The 15,396-nt window shown below is 41.7% G+C and overlaps 2 protein-coding genes across 5 annotated transcripts in view; one reads left to right on the top strand and one right to left on the bottom strand.

The window, feature by feature from the left end:
• Positions 1-6: 6 nt before the first annotated feature.
• Cdc26 (cell division cycle 26) lies at positions 7-9,204 on the top strand. The gene is made up of 4 exons (XM_020160342.2): positions 7-162; positions 1,605-1,710; positions 2,848-2,972; positions 8,753-9,204. Exons 3-4 carry the CDS (start codon positions 2,892-2,894, stop codon positions 8,927-8,929), a joined length of 258 nt encoding a protein of 85 aa, XP_020015931.1. The 5' UTR covers positions 7-162; positions 1,605-1,710; positions 2,848-2,891; the 3' UTR covers positions 8,930-9,204.
• A 2,561-nt stretch (positions 9,205-11,765) lies between these two features.
• Positions 11,766-15,396, bottom strand: part of Slc31a1 (solute carrier family 31 member 1) — a 28,731-nt gene continuing 25,100 nt past the window's right edge. For all 4 annotated transcript variants that reach the window (XM_020160339.2, XM_020160341.2, XM_020160340.2 and 1 more), the window contains one exon: positions 11,766-15,186. In XM_020160339.2, the coding sequence (XP_020015928.1) occupies positions 14,985-15,186 (202 nt within the window). In that variant the 3' untranslated portion in view covers positions 11,766-14,984. The remainder of the gene's footprint in view (positions 15,187-15,396) is intronic.

The raw sequence follows: 15,396 nt of genomic DNA on the forward strand, positions 1-15,396 counted from the left end.
TCTGCTCGCCGCGAGGAGCGTGGCCCGCAGAGCATCCGAGAAAAGCTCGCGGGAGACGAGGTTCTGCGGGAAGAGAGGTGCAGAGCAATCTGGGAAGTGTAGTTCAGGTGGCTTAGCATGGTGGGAACCGACGTTCGGGGAAGGAGCACAGCTTGAAAAAAGGTAGGTGCTCTGAGTCTCGCGGCTCCGGGCTGAATCGAGGGTCCCGGGCATACCACAGGCCTTCAGGCATCCCGGAGCAGGGGGCCGTGTTGCCATGGAAACCCTGGCCCCAGACCCGGAGTGCATCTCTGGAGCTGCGGGAGTGGGGGCTGGTCTCTACTGTCCGGAAGTCCTGCTGGAGGCTCCAGCTGGGTGAATTCGTGGTGGTTTAGGGCCGCGGCGAGGCTTGAAGCTCCGAAAGCCCTCTAGCGCCAAAGTAAAGCGAAGACCTGGCGAAGGAGCTTTGGCCTGATTGTGTTGATGTTATTGTCTTCAGCCAGTTCTTTGAATCAGTTCGAGAACCAGAAGATGGGTAGGGAGACGTCAAGGAAATGCTCACAAGCAGCCCTCTCTCTGTGCACAGCCTTGTGCTCCACTGGTTGCTGGGGCTTCGCGATGGAAATGGCAAGGTCTTTACCCCTATATGGAGGGTGTGCGGGGGAGATTTTCAAAATATTCGAGTTTGCCGAGCTTGACAGACCACCCCCAACCCAATGCCCCAGCCTTACCTTCCCCCCTGCCCCCGAACAATTCTAATAGCACTTATTCTTTAAATGTCAAGTTGACATTCCAGGATCTTACTCTGCATTACGTCATTCAAGTCGCACAACAACAGAATGCAGACACAAGCTAAGGTCTGGTGAGAGATGAAGATTATTATTCAAGATCGCTGGTGTAGTGAGATTAGAACCTCTGCTTTCGCCTTGGGAGCCGGCGCTTTTAGCCATTATCTATACTGCCTCCTAGTGGTGCAGTTTTCACAGTTTACAGAAAAGTTAAACCTTTCATCCATTTCTTTTTTCATTGCGGGTCTAGGATTTGAATTCAGGACTTGCTCTTGGTGGGAAAACGCTCTACTGCTTGAGCCCCGCCCCAGCCCTCAGTCGTTTTTTCTTTTGAGTATCACTTCCTTGCCCCTTTGGAACTTTGGCTTCTTCTACCCTTTTTCTCCATTGGAACATGGTAGAAAATAGTATCTGCTTTAGTACAAAGCAATTTGAAATGTCATGTGTCAGTGTTGATAATATCACTCTTATCTGCCTTTATGGGAGAAGGAAATATTTCTTCTTTGTATGCTTTACCCTGTAGCTTCTTTATCTACTTTTCACAGTCTCTTTATCCTTGATACATGTAATGATAATGTATAGCTTGTGTACTTCAACAGAACCTTCATTTACATCATTATCATTTACTCTAGCCATTTTTATAGGGGTCTGACATTGTTAGCCAAACTGAACTTCTTATGTGAATTTCTTTGTAAAATAAGGATAATTTTGCCAGCTTTCTAGAGTTTTCATGCAGCCCAGCCCAGATGCTGATTTGATAATCATTGAATTACCCTGATTATAGTTCTCACCATACTGTTCTGTAATCTTCTGTTTACTTGTCTGTTTTCCCCACAGATTGCATCTGCGCCTTTTAACTCTGTTGCTGGAGCACAGGAGGAGTTTGCTTAACAAATGACTCTTCTGTTTAGAACTTAGATCCTGAAGACAATCCTGTGAATTGGTAAGTTCACAGTTTTCATGAAGTTTAACAAACTGATTTTAGCATCCAGGAGTGATGACAATCTCTGATAATTCTCATGTGGAGCAGATCAAATTTAATATCCTTGTCCACTCTCCCCCTAACTATACTGAATTAAGATGTGCTAGTTAACTACTTAACTTTATTCCATTTATTTATTTATTTATTTTTTGAGTCAGTGTTCCCCAGGCTGGCCTCAAACCACGAACTCCTGGGCTCAAATGATCCCCCTGAATCAACTCCTGAGTAGTTAGTACTCCGGTCACATACCACCACACCCAGTTCTCTTTATTCTTTTAGCTAGCATATTTCCTTGATTATGACTGGAGCATGTGATTAAAATGATTGTTGCCTAGAATTCCCTTTATAAGCAGCTTTTTTTTTTTTTTTTTGTGGTACTGGGATTTGAACTGAGGACTTTGCTTTGGCTGGGCAGGCACTCTGCTGCTGAGCCATGCCTCTAGCTTCCAGCCCTTTTTGCTCTAGTCATTTTGGAAATAGGGTCTTGCTGTGTGCCCAGGTTGGCCTGGACCACAGTCCTACTTCACACTTCCCACAATCACTGGGATGATAGGTGTGTGCCACCACACCTAGCTTTTTTCTGTTGAGATGAGAGCTTGAAAACTTTTTTTGTCCAGGCTGGCCTGGAACTGTGATTCTCCTGATCTCATGCTCCTAAGTAGCTGGCATTTCTGGTGTGAGCTGCTGGTTCCTGCTTGGCAGCTTGTTATTTTAAGTTCTTCAACAGTTTTTTTGGAATTACAGAGTTATAGATCTCTATCATGTAATAAAAATGTAATAATTAGATACATAAAGATTTTACAAGTGTATATGTAATCTAAATGAGGGGTTTTTTTTGGGGGGTGGGTATGGGGGATTGAACCCAGGGCCTCAAGCTTCCCAGGCCAACCCCTCTTACCACTTGAGCCATGCCCCAGCACTGAATGAATTATTTTAGTACCTCATTCACTTAGGAGTGCATATTCAGGCTGACAGAATGGCTTTAAGTGCTAGAGTGCTGAATTAGAACCCTAGTACAAAGACAGAGAATGCTTACAAATTGATACTATACTTGAGGCTGGCTTATTTCCTACAGCTTTTCTTCTTTGTCATTTTTAGCAGCTCATCGTTCACTGGCTGTAGCTCTTGGTATTGATTTCAGGATGCTGCGACGAAAACCAACACGTCTAGAGCTAAAGCTTGATGATATTGAGGAGTTCGAGAGCATCCGAAAGGACCTAGAGGTAAGAGTAGAACTTTCAACCCCTTAGGAAATGCTTAAAATAATCATGCTGACTTCTGAACCTTAGCCTTTTATACCAGTGGTTTTTTTTGAGATCTCTGTTTGGATGTTTTATGAGCATCTCAAACTTAATGTGTTAGTTTCCTATGACTGCTGTAAAAACTAGTACAAACTTGGTGTCCTAAAACAACTGATATTTATCCTTTCACAGTTCTATATGCCACAGTCTGAACTAAGTATCCCTGGGCTGAAATCAAGGTGTCTGCAGGCCACGCACCCACCCTCCACAGACACTCCCTGTCTCTGCTCTTCTAACTTTGGATAGTTGTTGTCTTGATTATGACGGCATCAATCCAGTCTTGTTGCCTGGGCACATGGGTGACCTGTATGAATTCTCCCTCTGCCTCCCTCTGATAAAGATATATGTGAATGCCTTGAGGACTTACCTGGACAATCCAGGATAATACTCCCATCTCAAAATCCCTAATCCTATCTGCAGACATGTTTTTCCCCTATCTAAGGCAACATTTACAGGTTTCAGGAATTAGGACTTGACAGCTTTGGGGGCCATTATTCAGTCCACTACATTTAATATGTTAAAAAAAAAGAAAAAAAAAAGACCGGGGCTGGGGGGTGGGGAGGGGTGTGAGGGCTGGGAATGTAGCTCAGTGGTAAAGCACTTCCTTAGAATGTGTGAGGTGTGTGAGGCCCAGCACCACACACACATACAAAAAAAAAAAAAAAAATCCACAACCGAACCAAAACAAAAACCTCTCAATTTTCCCCTCAAACTAGTCAGCCCCCTCAGTGCCCATCCAGTTGCTCAGGCCGGAAACCTAGCAGTGGTACTTGAGACCTCATTTTTCCTCACCTTCTGTATTCACTCTGTCTGTCAGTACTTTGATTCTAAATAGCTGCTCAAGGGTTTTTTCTGGTGGTACTGGGGTTTGAACTCAGGGCCTCATGCTTGCTAGGCCTTTTGATCTGTACCATTACAACCCTACTCCAAGTAACCATCTCTCCCTGTACAATTTTAGTTGCTTTCTAAATGGTCTTTCTACCTCCATTTTTCTCTGTCCAGTCTAGTCAAGTATCTAGAATGATCTTTAAAATTTCTCAGAACATATCTTCCCTCTATTTTAAAACTCCTCAATGATTTCCTGCACTTGGAATAAAATCTGCATTCTTTACCATGGTCTGTAAGGTTTTATGTGTTCTAACCTCTGTCCAGTTTGACTTCATGTCAGTCTTTGCCTCATTTGCTATACTCTGGTCATACTGGCTTGCTTGTATTTCTTTGAACATGCCATACTGTTGGTCACTTCCATGACCTTTGCACATATGACTTCCTTCTGTCTGGAGTGCTCCTGCTCTGGCCCAGTCTTAGTTTGAATGTCACCTCCCTGACGTGAGAGGCCTCTTTTGCCCCTAACAAGTTAGATTTGTCTTTCGTGTTCATGTGGCCTTCATCTCATTAGACTGACAAACACTGTATTTTTTTTTATAGCATGTTACAATTTTCAATGATTTGTTTATTATAAAATCATTTACGTTAGGAGCCTTTATTGCAGAACTCATGTCTGTCTTCTTCCTCATTGAGTTTCCACAATCTACCATGGAGCTCAAGGTTTTTTTTTAGTAGTACTGGGTTTTGAACTCAGGGCCTCATGCTTGCTAGGCAGGCAGTATACCACTTGAGCCATTCTGCCAGCCGTGTTTTGTGTTGGGTATTTTTGAGATAGAGTTTGTGCACTATTTGCCTGGGCTGGCTTTGAATGGCGACCCTCCTGATCTCTGCCTCTTGAGTAGCTAGGATTACAGGCGTGAGCCACCAGCACCCAGCTTCAAGATGTTTTTAAACGTGCTTTGCCACTCAGTAGTAGATGTTCATTAATAAGAATTAAGTTCTTCAGTGACATTCAGAATGAAATTCAAATTCCTTATCATGTCACATGAGGCCTTTTGTGACCTGGTCCTTGTTCATCTTTCCACTTTATCTTTTATTGCCGTTATCAGTAACTTTAACTTCAGTGCCCATACACACTGTTCCCTTTGCCTGAAATGCCCTTCAGGTTAACTCCTTATCTTTTGACTCAGCTCCTTCTGACCTCCAGCTGTGTTAAGTTAACCCTCTTCTTTCTGTGCTGACCTGTCTCACAGGTGTTGTGTCTGTTTTCTTCCATTGGGCCATAAGTTTTGATCTCGGCCATCTGTTCCCAAAGGTGGGCTCAACACAATTCTATTTTCAATAACTGTCCTAGTATATATTTTGTATTGTTATGTCTTGCATGTACCCACAAAAATGATTGACTTTACTATGTATTCTGTATACTTCTAAGATTTCTTTCTCTTCTTCCTAACAAACTTTAGTGTTCTTCAAGCATCATCATTTTTTGCTTTTTAACAACTCACAATCAATAGTGTGTTATTGAGTATGAGGGTTTTTTTTTTTTTAATCATAGTACTGGGTTTTTAACAGGGCCTTATGTTTGTTAGGCAGGTGCTTTACTGCTTTAGCCACTCTGCCAACCCCGTTTTGTGTTGTGCATTTTTCGAGATAGCATCTCACAAACTGTTTGTCCGGGGCTGGCTTCAAACCGTGATCCTCCTGATCTTTGCCTCCTGAGTAGCTAGGATTACAGGCATGAACCACCAGTGCCTGGCTTAAGTATGAGCTTTAAGTATGGTTAAACTTCAGTTGTAATGAGTCTGATAAAATGCTGGCATACTGAACTTTGACTGCAGTCAGTTCACTATTAAGTCAGTTTTTCCACTAAAGGCAGTTATCTAGTGGGTTTGACCTGTTTTAGAGCAACTGAGGAAGGAGAGATAGTCTTGCCCTAAACTAAAATGAAACTGGTTTTCTTGTTTGCTTGTTTTTGAAGACATGGTCTCCTTATTTAGCCCAAGCTGGCCTTGAACTTGAGATCCTCTGACCTGGGCCTCCCAAGTGCTGGTCCTGGCACAGGCATATGTCACCACGCCCAGCTCTGGTATCTCATTTGTTTTATGGAGATTAGTTTGATTACACTTGTGTGACTATAGATTCTGGAACAGTCAGCAGTTGTTCCTAGTGTGTAGCCACATAACTGATCTCATTCCAACTGGGTAGAGAATGAGAGGGTCCTTTCCTTTTTAGATCTTGTTTTCATAAAGGTGTTTGGGGAGAACTTGCTAATGTCGTTTATTTGTAGTGTAGACTAGCTAAGAGAGTAATCCGGATGGTCATATTTGTCACCTAAAAAGTAGCTTCAGAAATTGTCAGATTTTGGAGCATTATAGAGTTTGGATTTTTGATTAGGGATGCTAATCAATGCAAATATTCCCAAATCAGAAAACTCTGAAACCAGAAATCTTCTGTGCAACCATTTCAGATAGGGATTACTGAAACCATATTTGATTTACAGTAATACTTTGATGTTGGTATTTAAATGCTCATATTTCATCAGTACATGGTGTAGAATGGTGGTACTTCAGTGCTTGGAGTACTTGATTTGTTCTAGAAGGAACTCCAAATAAAATTTCAGTTTACTCTTTTAAAGAAACTTATTACCAGCTTCTTTTTTTTGGTAGGACTGGAGTTTGAACTTGTAAAACAGACACTCTACCTCTTGAACCACACCTCTAAATCCATTTTGTTCCCATTATTTTGGAGATGGGGTCTTGCAAGCTATTTTCCCAGGCTGGCCTCAAACCATGATCTTCCTGATCTCAGCCTCTCAAGTAGCTAGTATTTCAGGAGTGAGTCACTGGTGCCTGGCTACGGTGGTAGTTATAGGAGAAGTGTTAGTTTCATTTTTGAAGACGATCAAACATTGAATTCTATATTCAACTTGTGACTTAAGAGCCAAGTCTTTTATTTGCAAGCAAAATGAAGCTTGGCTCTTTCTCTCATCCATATTAAATTTGAATTGGAAGGGTCCAGTCTCAAAATGGCAATAAAACCACAGTTTGGTCACCAGCCATTGCTGCTGCCACAGGAAGGAGAAGGGTCATAAATGAAAGGAAACAGAGCACTTGAGAAGACTTTATTAGTGGGGCTTTATTGGGTTGAGTTTTGAAAGTACTTATGGTAGTGTAAGAGAACATTTGGGGAGATGGGGCACCCTCGCAGATCATCTAGTATTGAGAGACACTACCCCCACTTCCTCCTCGCGGCCCTGCAGCACAGTGTTCCTTGGGTTTTGGTTTTCTGACTTCGTCCGGTGTTGAAGAGGTAGATGCAGTACGATGTGACTGATCAGGCAAGGTTGATGGGGGTAGAGTGGAGCCAAAGAGTTGTTTCTAGAGAGAGTTTGTAAGCCTAACAGTGAAGATTTTGTCAGTATTAAAGAAGGTACAGAAGAGTATAATTTTTGATAAACTTTCAGTTTTAGCCAAAACTGAAAACAGAAGTTATGGAAAACAGAGTAAAAAAAGAGATCATGACACATTTCATAAAATTCTTATTCAGAAACACCACACTGCTAATGGGCATAATTGTGAAGTGGAAAAAGTCCTTTCTAAGCAAGAGATGAAATCCACTGGATTACAGAGGCCATGAACGTAGATCTGGGTCATGGAAGAAACTTTGAAAGTAGTGGAAGTTAATTTTGCCCATGGTGGAAACTGGTGGAAGAGGAGGCCGTGGTGGTAGAGGTGGTGGCAGTAGGGAAGTTATGGAGGAGGCAGTGGTGGCTGTAAGTGATCTGGAAGAGATCCTGGTAGAGGGCCAGGATATGGAAACCAGGGTAGTAGATATGGTGATTGTGATGGTGGAGGTTGTGGTTATAATGGTAGAAATTTTGGATAACTATAGTGGTGGTGGGAACTATAATGATTTGGGAATCATGATTTTAGTCAAAGAAGCTCACATAGTCCTTGTGGTGTGGATATGGTCACAGAGTTCTAAACGAGGCAGTATAGGGCTGCCGTTCTTAGCGGGGGGAGAGAGGTGTCAGGAAAACTGCACATTACTTTGAGACAGTCATCTTATGTGCATTAGAGGAACTGTAAAAATCTGTCACAGAGAGAATAATGGCTCGTAATCTACAAGCTAACTGCAGCTTAAACAGGGAACCTTGTTCAGGTCAGTCGCAGCAGTTTTCAACAAGCACAGCTACTGATTAATGCAGTGTAGTGTCAGTTGGGTGTACACTAAGGTTTTGTATCTGTTGTAGCTGCTTTTCTTTTCATTATATTACGTTTATTGTTTTGTAAACTGTGGTAGTAATACCAAGAATAAAAAAAGGAAAATTTAACTATTTAGAAAATAAAAAGCCAGAGTAAAGCCCCCAAACTCAGACCTTTTGATAAGACAGCATAAGCCCTCCTAGTGTTACCTGTAGTCTCATAGTCAGCCAGGCTGTGGATTTTTGGCAGTTATTGTTTTACCAGTCATGTTACTTTCAGTTTGTTCTCTTGAATAACATATTTACTGAAACACCTCACTGCCCCTTACACTAACACTTCCATGTTTTTCCAGTTGAAGCTTCCTGCTGAGTCCTCTCTACCACATCCCCCAAGTCCTCACCTCTTCTTTGTGTCTCTCTGGCAGTGCAGACTTCCTGCCCTCTGACATAGCCCTGATCATCCTATGCTGTAACAGTCTATTTTTCCATTTCTCTATTAAACTATGGCATTCTGGAGTACTTGTAACGATCTTAAACCTAGGATTTCAGTTTATTGTTTATTAGACTCTAACTCCACCTTTATTCCATGCTTAGTACATGGTGAGTGCTAAATAAACACTTGATAATCAAAAGAATGTTGCTTTAAATCCTAAAATTTTTGTACTTTCAGACCCGTAAGAAACAGAAGGAAGATGTGGACATTGTAGGAGGCAGTGATGGAGAAGGAGCCATTGGGCTCAGTGGTGACCCCAAGAGCCGGGAACAAATGATTAATGATCGAATTGGTTACAAACCCCAACCCAAGCCCAACAATCGCTCATCTCAGTTTGGAAGTTTTGAATTTTAGTGACAGAGTTTTTTGCATGCCACAGTCCTGGCATGGAATAAAATGATGGCAGATGTACAAATCAGATATAGAGAATTGAGTGGTTGCAGTCAAGCAGAATGTTTTACCTCCTGCAGAAAGAAGTAACTTGTGTATGAAATTACTGATCTTCAACTCTCATGCTAAGCTGGAATCCAAATTGTGGTTTGTCTCTGGAAAATTTGACTGTGTAAAGCTTATCTGATTTTCATTTTTAAAAATAAATATATTTTTGGAAAAATGTGAGATATCCTTAAGGAAGCACAGTAGCACTGTTAAACTCTCTGGTTTTAAAAGATAATTGCCACTAGAGGTAACGTCATTCTTCCTGTCTCGACTAAGAGACCCTAATTATATAACGTCTGGTTGATCCCTGTCACGTTCATGAAACTCTTTTTTTCAAGTATTTACTGAGTGCTTATCATGTGCCAATCAACAAAGATCCCTGCCTTTGTGGAGATTTTTCTAGTGATTTTGTGTAAATCTGAACAAAAGTTTTAAGTGCTAGATCTGTTTACAGGATGGCTGTAACTATTTTGGGAAGGCAGTGGAGCAAAACATGAATTCTCCAAACAGTATTATGGTCATTCCAATTTTTCTTTCTCAACTTGCCTGAGTTTTTCCAACAGAAACCCATCTGAGACCAGCTCAGAGGATAATTTTAATCATGCCCTACGGTCTTCACTGTTAAATTCAACAATAGGGAACCATACCAGCTGTGGTAGTAACAACCTCTAGAGTTGTCAGGTTGTTGCTTTGGCATTACTAGTGTTTGAACTCAGAGCTTCGTGCTTGCAAGGCATGCACTCCAATGCTTGAGCCATGTCTCCAGCTTGTTTTGCTCTGTTTATTTCAGAGATAAGACCAGCCTGGATCACGATCCTCTCATTTTATATTTCCCACTGTAACTGGGATGACAGGTATGTACCACCACTCACCTGTTTTTCTGTTGAGATGGGGTCTCAGAAATTTTTTTTGCCTGGGCTGGCCTCCAATCATGCTCTTCAGTCTCCCAAATAGATAGGATTGCAGGTGTTCAGCCACATGCCTGGCTGGAACTGTCAGTTCTAAAGAGACTCCCCAGCTGGGTCTTACCCAGATTTTCTGGGTAATATTAAGTATTCACAATTAAGTATTATGAATATAGGAGCAGGAGAGAGAAGGGGATAGTTTCCCTTCTTTTTCCAGACATTTTTTTTTTTTTTAATGGTTCTGGAGATTGAACTCAGGGCTTTGTACTTCAGGTGCTCTACTGCTTGAGTCACAACCTCGAGTCCATTTTGTTCTGATTATTTTGAAGATGGGGTATTGCAAACTATTTTCCTGGGCTGGTATCGAACCATGATTCTGATCTCAAGATGCTAGGATTGTAGGCATGACCCACCGGTACCCAGCTTTCCAGACATTCTTACAAAACTTTTATTCTTTCAGTTTTATCAATTCTGTTATCTGTTCTAAAACAAAAAACCCCAAGACTTAAGCTCTAGGTAGGGTAATCAAGTTATAATGAAGCCTGCAAAGACTTGAAAGAGCAAAAGAAAAACAAAGGGAGGAACAGGACTCTGTGCTATCCCTTGTTACTAGGTCCCCTGCAAGAATTAGGTATGAAAACATGGTGTCTCCTGAATGTCTTCTCTGTCCCTACCTGTAGTCAACACTCAGCATACTGTATTTCTAATACAATATACTGAGTGTTTTATGCAGTTCACCTTATTCTTACTCCTCAGAGGAGTACGTTAGTCAAATTTTTAACAGGTGAAACTAAAGCTCGGTGATTAAGTGGTAGGAATGAGATTTGAACACAGGCAGTATGCTTTCTGAACCCATGCTTCTAAACTTCCTTGCTACATTGCTTTCTTGGTGTTCCTCAGCTGAGTCCAAGTAAGGGGGATGTCAGGTAAAGTGAGAGATTGCTGTTTTCAGGTCTAAGGAAATTTCCATGCTGTAACAGAAATGAGACAATTACAGGATCAGTAAATAAGAGCTTATAAACAACTGTTAAATCTTTTTTGGGACACTGAAATCACTTGTATCAATTCTGTATTTCTTAGGATCTGTTCATTTCCAGATTACTCAAACTCAGGAAGTTGGTCAGGTACTTGTAAAGAGACACTGACCTTATCCAGAAGAGGGTACCTTCATTTTCCTGAAGGCTGGAGGAACAATGTAATCACTAGACAATAAAAACATACTATGGCCTGGATGCCTGTTTTGTGTGCCTTACCTCATTCAAATAGATGCTATTATTGCCTTTTTATAAATGAGAAAACTAAGGCTTAGGGATTGTTGGAATAACTTTTCCTAAGGTCACATTGCTAATAAGTGGAGCCCAGATTCAAACAACTGATTCAAAGTCCACACTCACCACATTACACTAAGGAAGAGACTGGCATGGTGCTCAGGGCTGGACACCCACTGGGGTCCAGCAGGAAAAGCAGTAACAGCAGCATTCCAGCGCCCACCAAAGGCATAGAAAGGGCCAGTGCTCGAGGCACATTCAGCAGTGAGCTTCCAGAGGGCCAGGCCAGAGCTTTCTGCCTCATGCATAAACAGGAAAGGGATCATGATGTAGCACAAGTTAGCTTTTAAATCCAGGAATTCTCTATATACTGAAATACCTGCAGCTTCACGGAGACCCTGTCTCCTGTACAAAAAGTAATGAGGATCTTTTGACAGGTATAAGGTTGGCTGGCATTTTAAGTAGAGTAGGACAGCAAGATGAAGACAATGACATCTTAAAACTGACGGTAATGAAAACGTCTACACTCTGCAAAGAAACCAGCTTATTCTGATAGTACTCTGGGTTGAAAGGCATACATAGAATCACAAAGTCAAAATATTTATTTTGTTCTTTTGCACAGGACACTGTTAAAACATTCCTACTATTGCAATACTGCTCTCCAGGAGCTTACAATCTAAAACAGTCAACATGAACCACCGATCCAGCGATTAAGGCATTATATCAAATGCAGACTTTGTATCTTTAGATGTATCTTCAGAAGCAGCTGGAGAGGGCAGGATCAAAATCAAATGACATGAATGTGTACCCCCTGCCCCACCCCCTCTAGATCCTTTTATAAGGAACCCCTAGTGACAGGAACTCAAGCCCAGTACTCAGCCTGAAAGGGAAATCTGGACAACCCTATCACAGGAGTAGTGAAGAGACCTTCTAATCTTCTGATTAGAGGATTCCCCATTTTTGGGCAATGGGGTGTTAAGTGTTACTTCATCATAGACTGGAGTCAGCACCTAAGATTCTGAAACTCTGAAGAGTGTACTAGGTAGCTCTCTACCTAGTCTTACACAATTTCAGTGGAGGCAAGCCCTTCTTGAAGCATACTTAAGGTCTCTAACAGGTTATAAATACCAACTTTTGCTTGGGATTTATATCCAGCACAGCAATGCCCACTGCCTCAGGAGGGTTGGGAGATTTAGTACACTGGACTGTATGAGATAAAAGACTGAAAGCCAGAAAAGGAAAAGACAGCAGAGGAAGGGGATTAGAAACACACAGTCTTCTAATAAGAGATGAACAGGGAAGGAGGAAAAGTTTAGATTAAAAAAAAACTCAGAGGTCAGGCATTAAATTCCAAATGAACAGGGATACCAAAATGAGACAAAAATGAGTCAATGAGATATTGTATTATTATAATCAAAGAGCTCAAGAAAGATGAAACTTTTTCCTTCACTAGCCTCATCCTTTGATAACCTCATCTTAAGGCTCTCTAAGATTCAGATTTTTAAGGATATTATCTCTACCTGAATACCCAAAGACTTTTCTGTGAGTTGTAAATTCATAGCACTTTGTCTTAAAATAGCCTTGGTTTTTCATAGGTCACTACTTAGTTTCTATTCCTGTAAGGTATTTTATTTTATGTTTTATTTTTACAGAGCTGGGGACTGAATCCAGGGGTATGTACATGCTAGGCAAGTGCTCTACCTGTGAGCTGCACCCCTAACCTCTGGAAGGTATCTTATAGAAGCTCATGCAGAGATTTCTAGAGAGCACCAGAGTCACCACTAAACGTTGTTTCTTTTTATTTTATTTATTCCTCATGGTTTTATTATTTCTTGACTTCTGAGACAACAGACTATTTACACTTCAATGCTGGGCCACGTCAGTACCTGCCATTCACTCTGTTCCTGCTGAGTATCAGTACTGCATGGGGGGGGGGTGAATTGAGAGAAAAGCAAAGCTCTAAATGTTGTTTTTGGATTTTAACCTGGATTCAGTAGGCTCATACCCTCTCTTGGTTCAAAGCCATAGAAGTACACATTCCTCACTCTCCAATATTTAACTGGCATTCACAGAGAAAGTACAAACTTCAAAATCACAACACAGGCCAACTGGCTAGCATCTTTTGTCTCCTTTGCCCTGAGGCACAATTGGATCTAGCACCAAAGAGGGCAGGATTTAACAGACCAGCACAGGAAGGATCACTTTAAAGAGGTAGTTTGGGAATAAGACTGATGTGTAGACTAATAACTGAACAGAATAAAAATTCAATGTGATTCTTCATTCAGAAAAAAGGTTTTGGCCACTTGTGATCTAATAAAGTCCCCAAAAGTAATAAAGGTGGTCATGCAGAGGATAAAGTTCTGGCTAGCAGGGGCGTGGGTGCTGACTGAGGAAAACCTGGCCATCAGCAAACCACACCCTAAGTCTCTCCAAAGAGAAAGCTTAACTTTTGCCCTTCTGGCCTATGATTGGCTGCTTTACATTGCAGATCAAAGGTCTCTGTCTGCCTTCAAACAACTTCCAAGAAACCACAGATCTTTAAAAATCAGGACTGGTGACTTCACACATGCTGATAAAAGTACTTTGGCTAAAGTTCTTCACTCGTGTGTGGGTACACATACACAGAGCTGGAGCTGAATGAATGTTTGTGGAATGATTAAGTATTGGTCATCAGCATTTACCTTGTGAGGTATGCCCTGACATACTACCTACCAACTAGCAATTCAAATTGTTATACCCAATACTAGGTATCTCCCCTCACACCCTCAGGCGTCACTTAGTTAAGTTTAAAGTGAGATTCTCCAAGTATCCTCTGGACCATGAGCAGGAGCAGCAATCTGGGAACTTTTAGAACTGCCAGTTTGGGGCTCTGTGCTTAAGGCCTAGCAACTAGTGTTTTAACAAGCCCTCCAGGTAATTCTGATGCATGCTAAAGTCTGAAAATCACTGGTTTAGAGGCAGACACATGAAAACAATGATAGGAAAAAATAATTGTTTCATTCAGCTGGGACAAACCAAGGTACCAAGTCAAAGTAAAATGCCAATGGTTTTATTTAAAAATTTCTATTTGTTTTCTCAAATTGATTTTTTTGATTGGCAAGCTCATTCTAATCAAAATGTAAAGTGGGAACACAAGTTGATGAGTAGGAGCAACCCAAGAATACATACTCTGCAAGCTCTAGGCCTGAATTTAGTCTCAAACCATCCCTTCACACACTATGACGTTTTTCGTGCAGCATACCACACCTAGAGAAAGGCACCATGTATGTCCCACTTACTGAATCCAATGATTAGAGCTTATTTTCTAATGTGAAGTTTGAGTCCTGGGTTTAGTTTGGCAAGAATGTCCCTTAACTGCCACCAATCCTGGCTCAAATTAATCCCTATTACTGACCCAGAAAAATACCTGACCAAATTCACATATTTTATGTAAAAGAAAACCCAGAAGATTCAAAAGAAGTAGAAGATCAAGTCAATGACTAGAAATCTACCTGGATTAGACAGGGTCTAGGATGATGCAGGAGGAGACAGCGTCTTGGGTGGCTTCTTCTTGAGAGAAATGGGAATTTCAGCTTATTGGAAAATACCACTTTACCTTGGAGACTGTAAACTAAACCTCTATTCAGCAGGGGGGGGGGGGGTGGTGTGTGTGTGTGTGTGTGTGTGTGTGTGTGTGTGTGTGTGTGTGTGTGTGTAAAGAGACAGGAACAAGAAGGGATGATTGGAGCTGGAATTATGTCTTACAGTCTCAAACTGCTTCCCACTGCAATCAATAAGGCCACACCATGAAGTCTGACATTAATGGCAATGCTCTGTGATGTCCACTACCACTGCCTTCTTCCAGCTGAAGAGAAAGTATCCTGTTCCGGCCCCTGCTGCCACTGCAATGCAGAGGTACCCATTGTAAGTCATGAAGATGAGCATGAGGAAGTAGCTGATGACCACTTGGATGATATGCAGTACTGTTTGCAGGAGGTGCGGGAAGCTCAGCATCTGCTGCCTGGGGAGCAAACGGACATGACAATCAGACTTGGACCAGCTGAAGATCAGAAGAAAGGTGGAGCAGGTGCAGCACAGCCTCAACTAGACTGCTTTACAGCTGCCCTGGCAATTTATGGGTGCTTGTGTGTATATTTATTGCTCCCTGAAATGAAACACCATAGGGCTGTGAGGCTTATAAGCACTGGCCAGATACAGTCATATATCAGGA

The sequence above is a fragment of the Castor canadensis genome, chromosome 13 (genome assembly GCF_047511655.1).
Source record: "Castor canadensis chromosome 13, mCasCan1.hap1v2, whole genome shotgun sequence".
Classification (NCBI taxonomy): domain Eukaryota; kingdom Metazoa; phylum Chordata; class Mammalia; order Rodentia; family Castoridae; genus Castor; species Castor canadensis.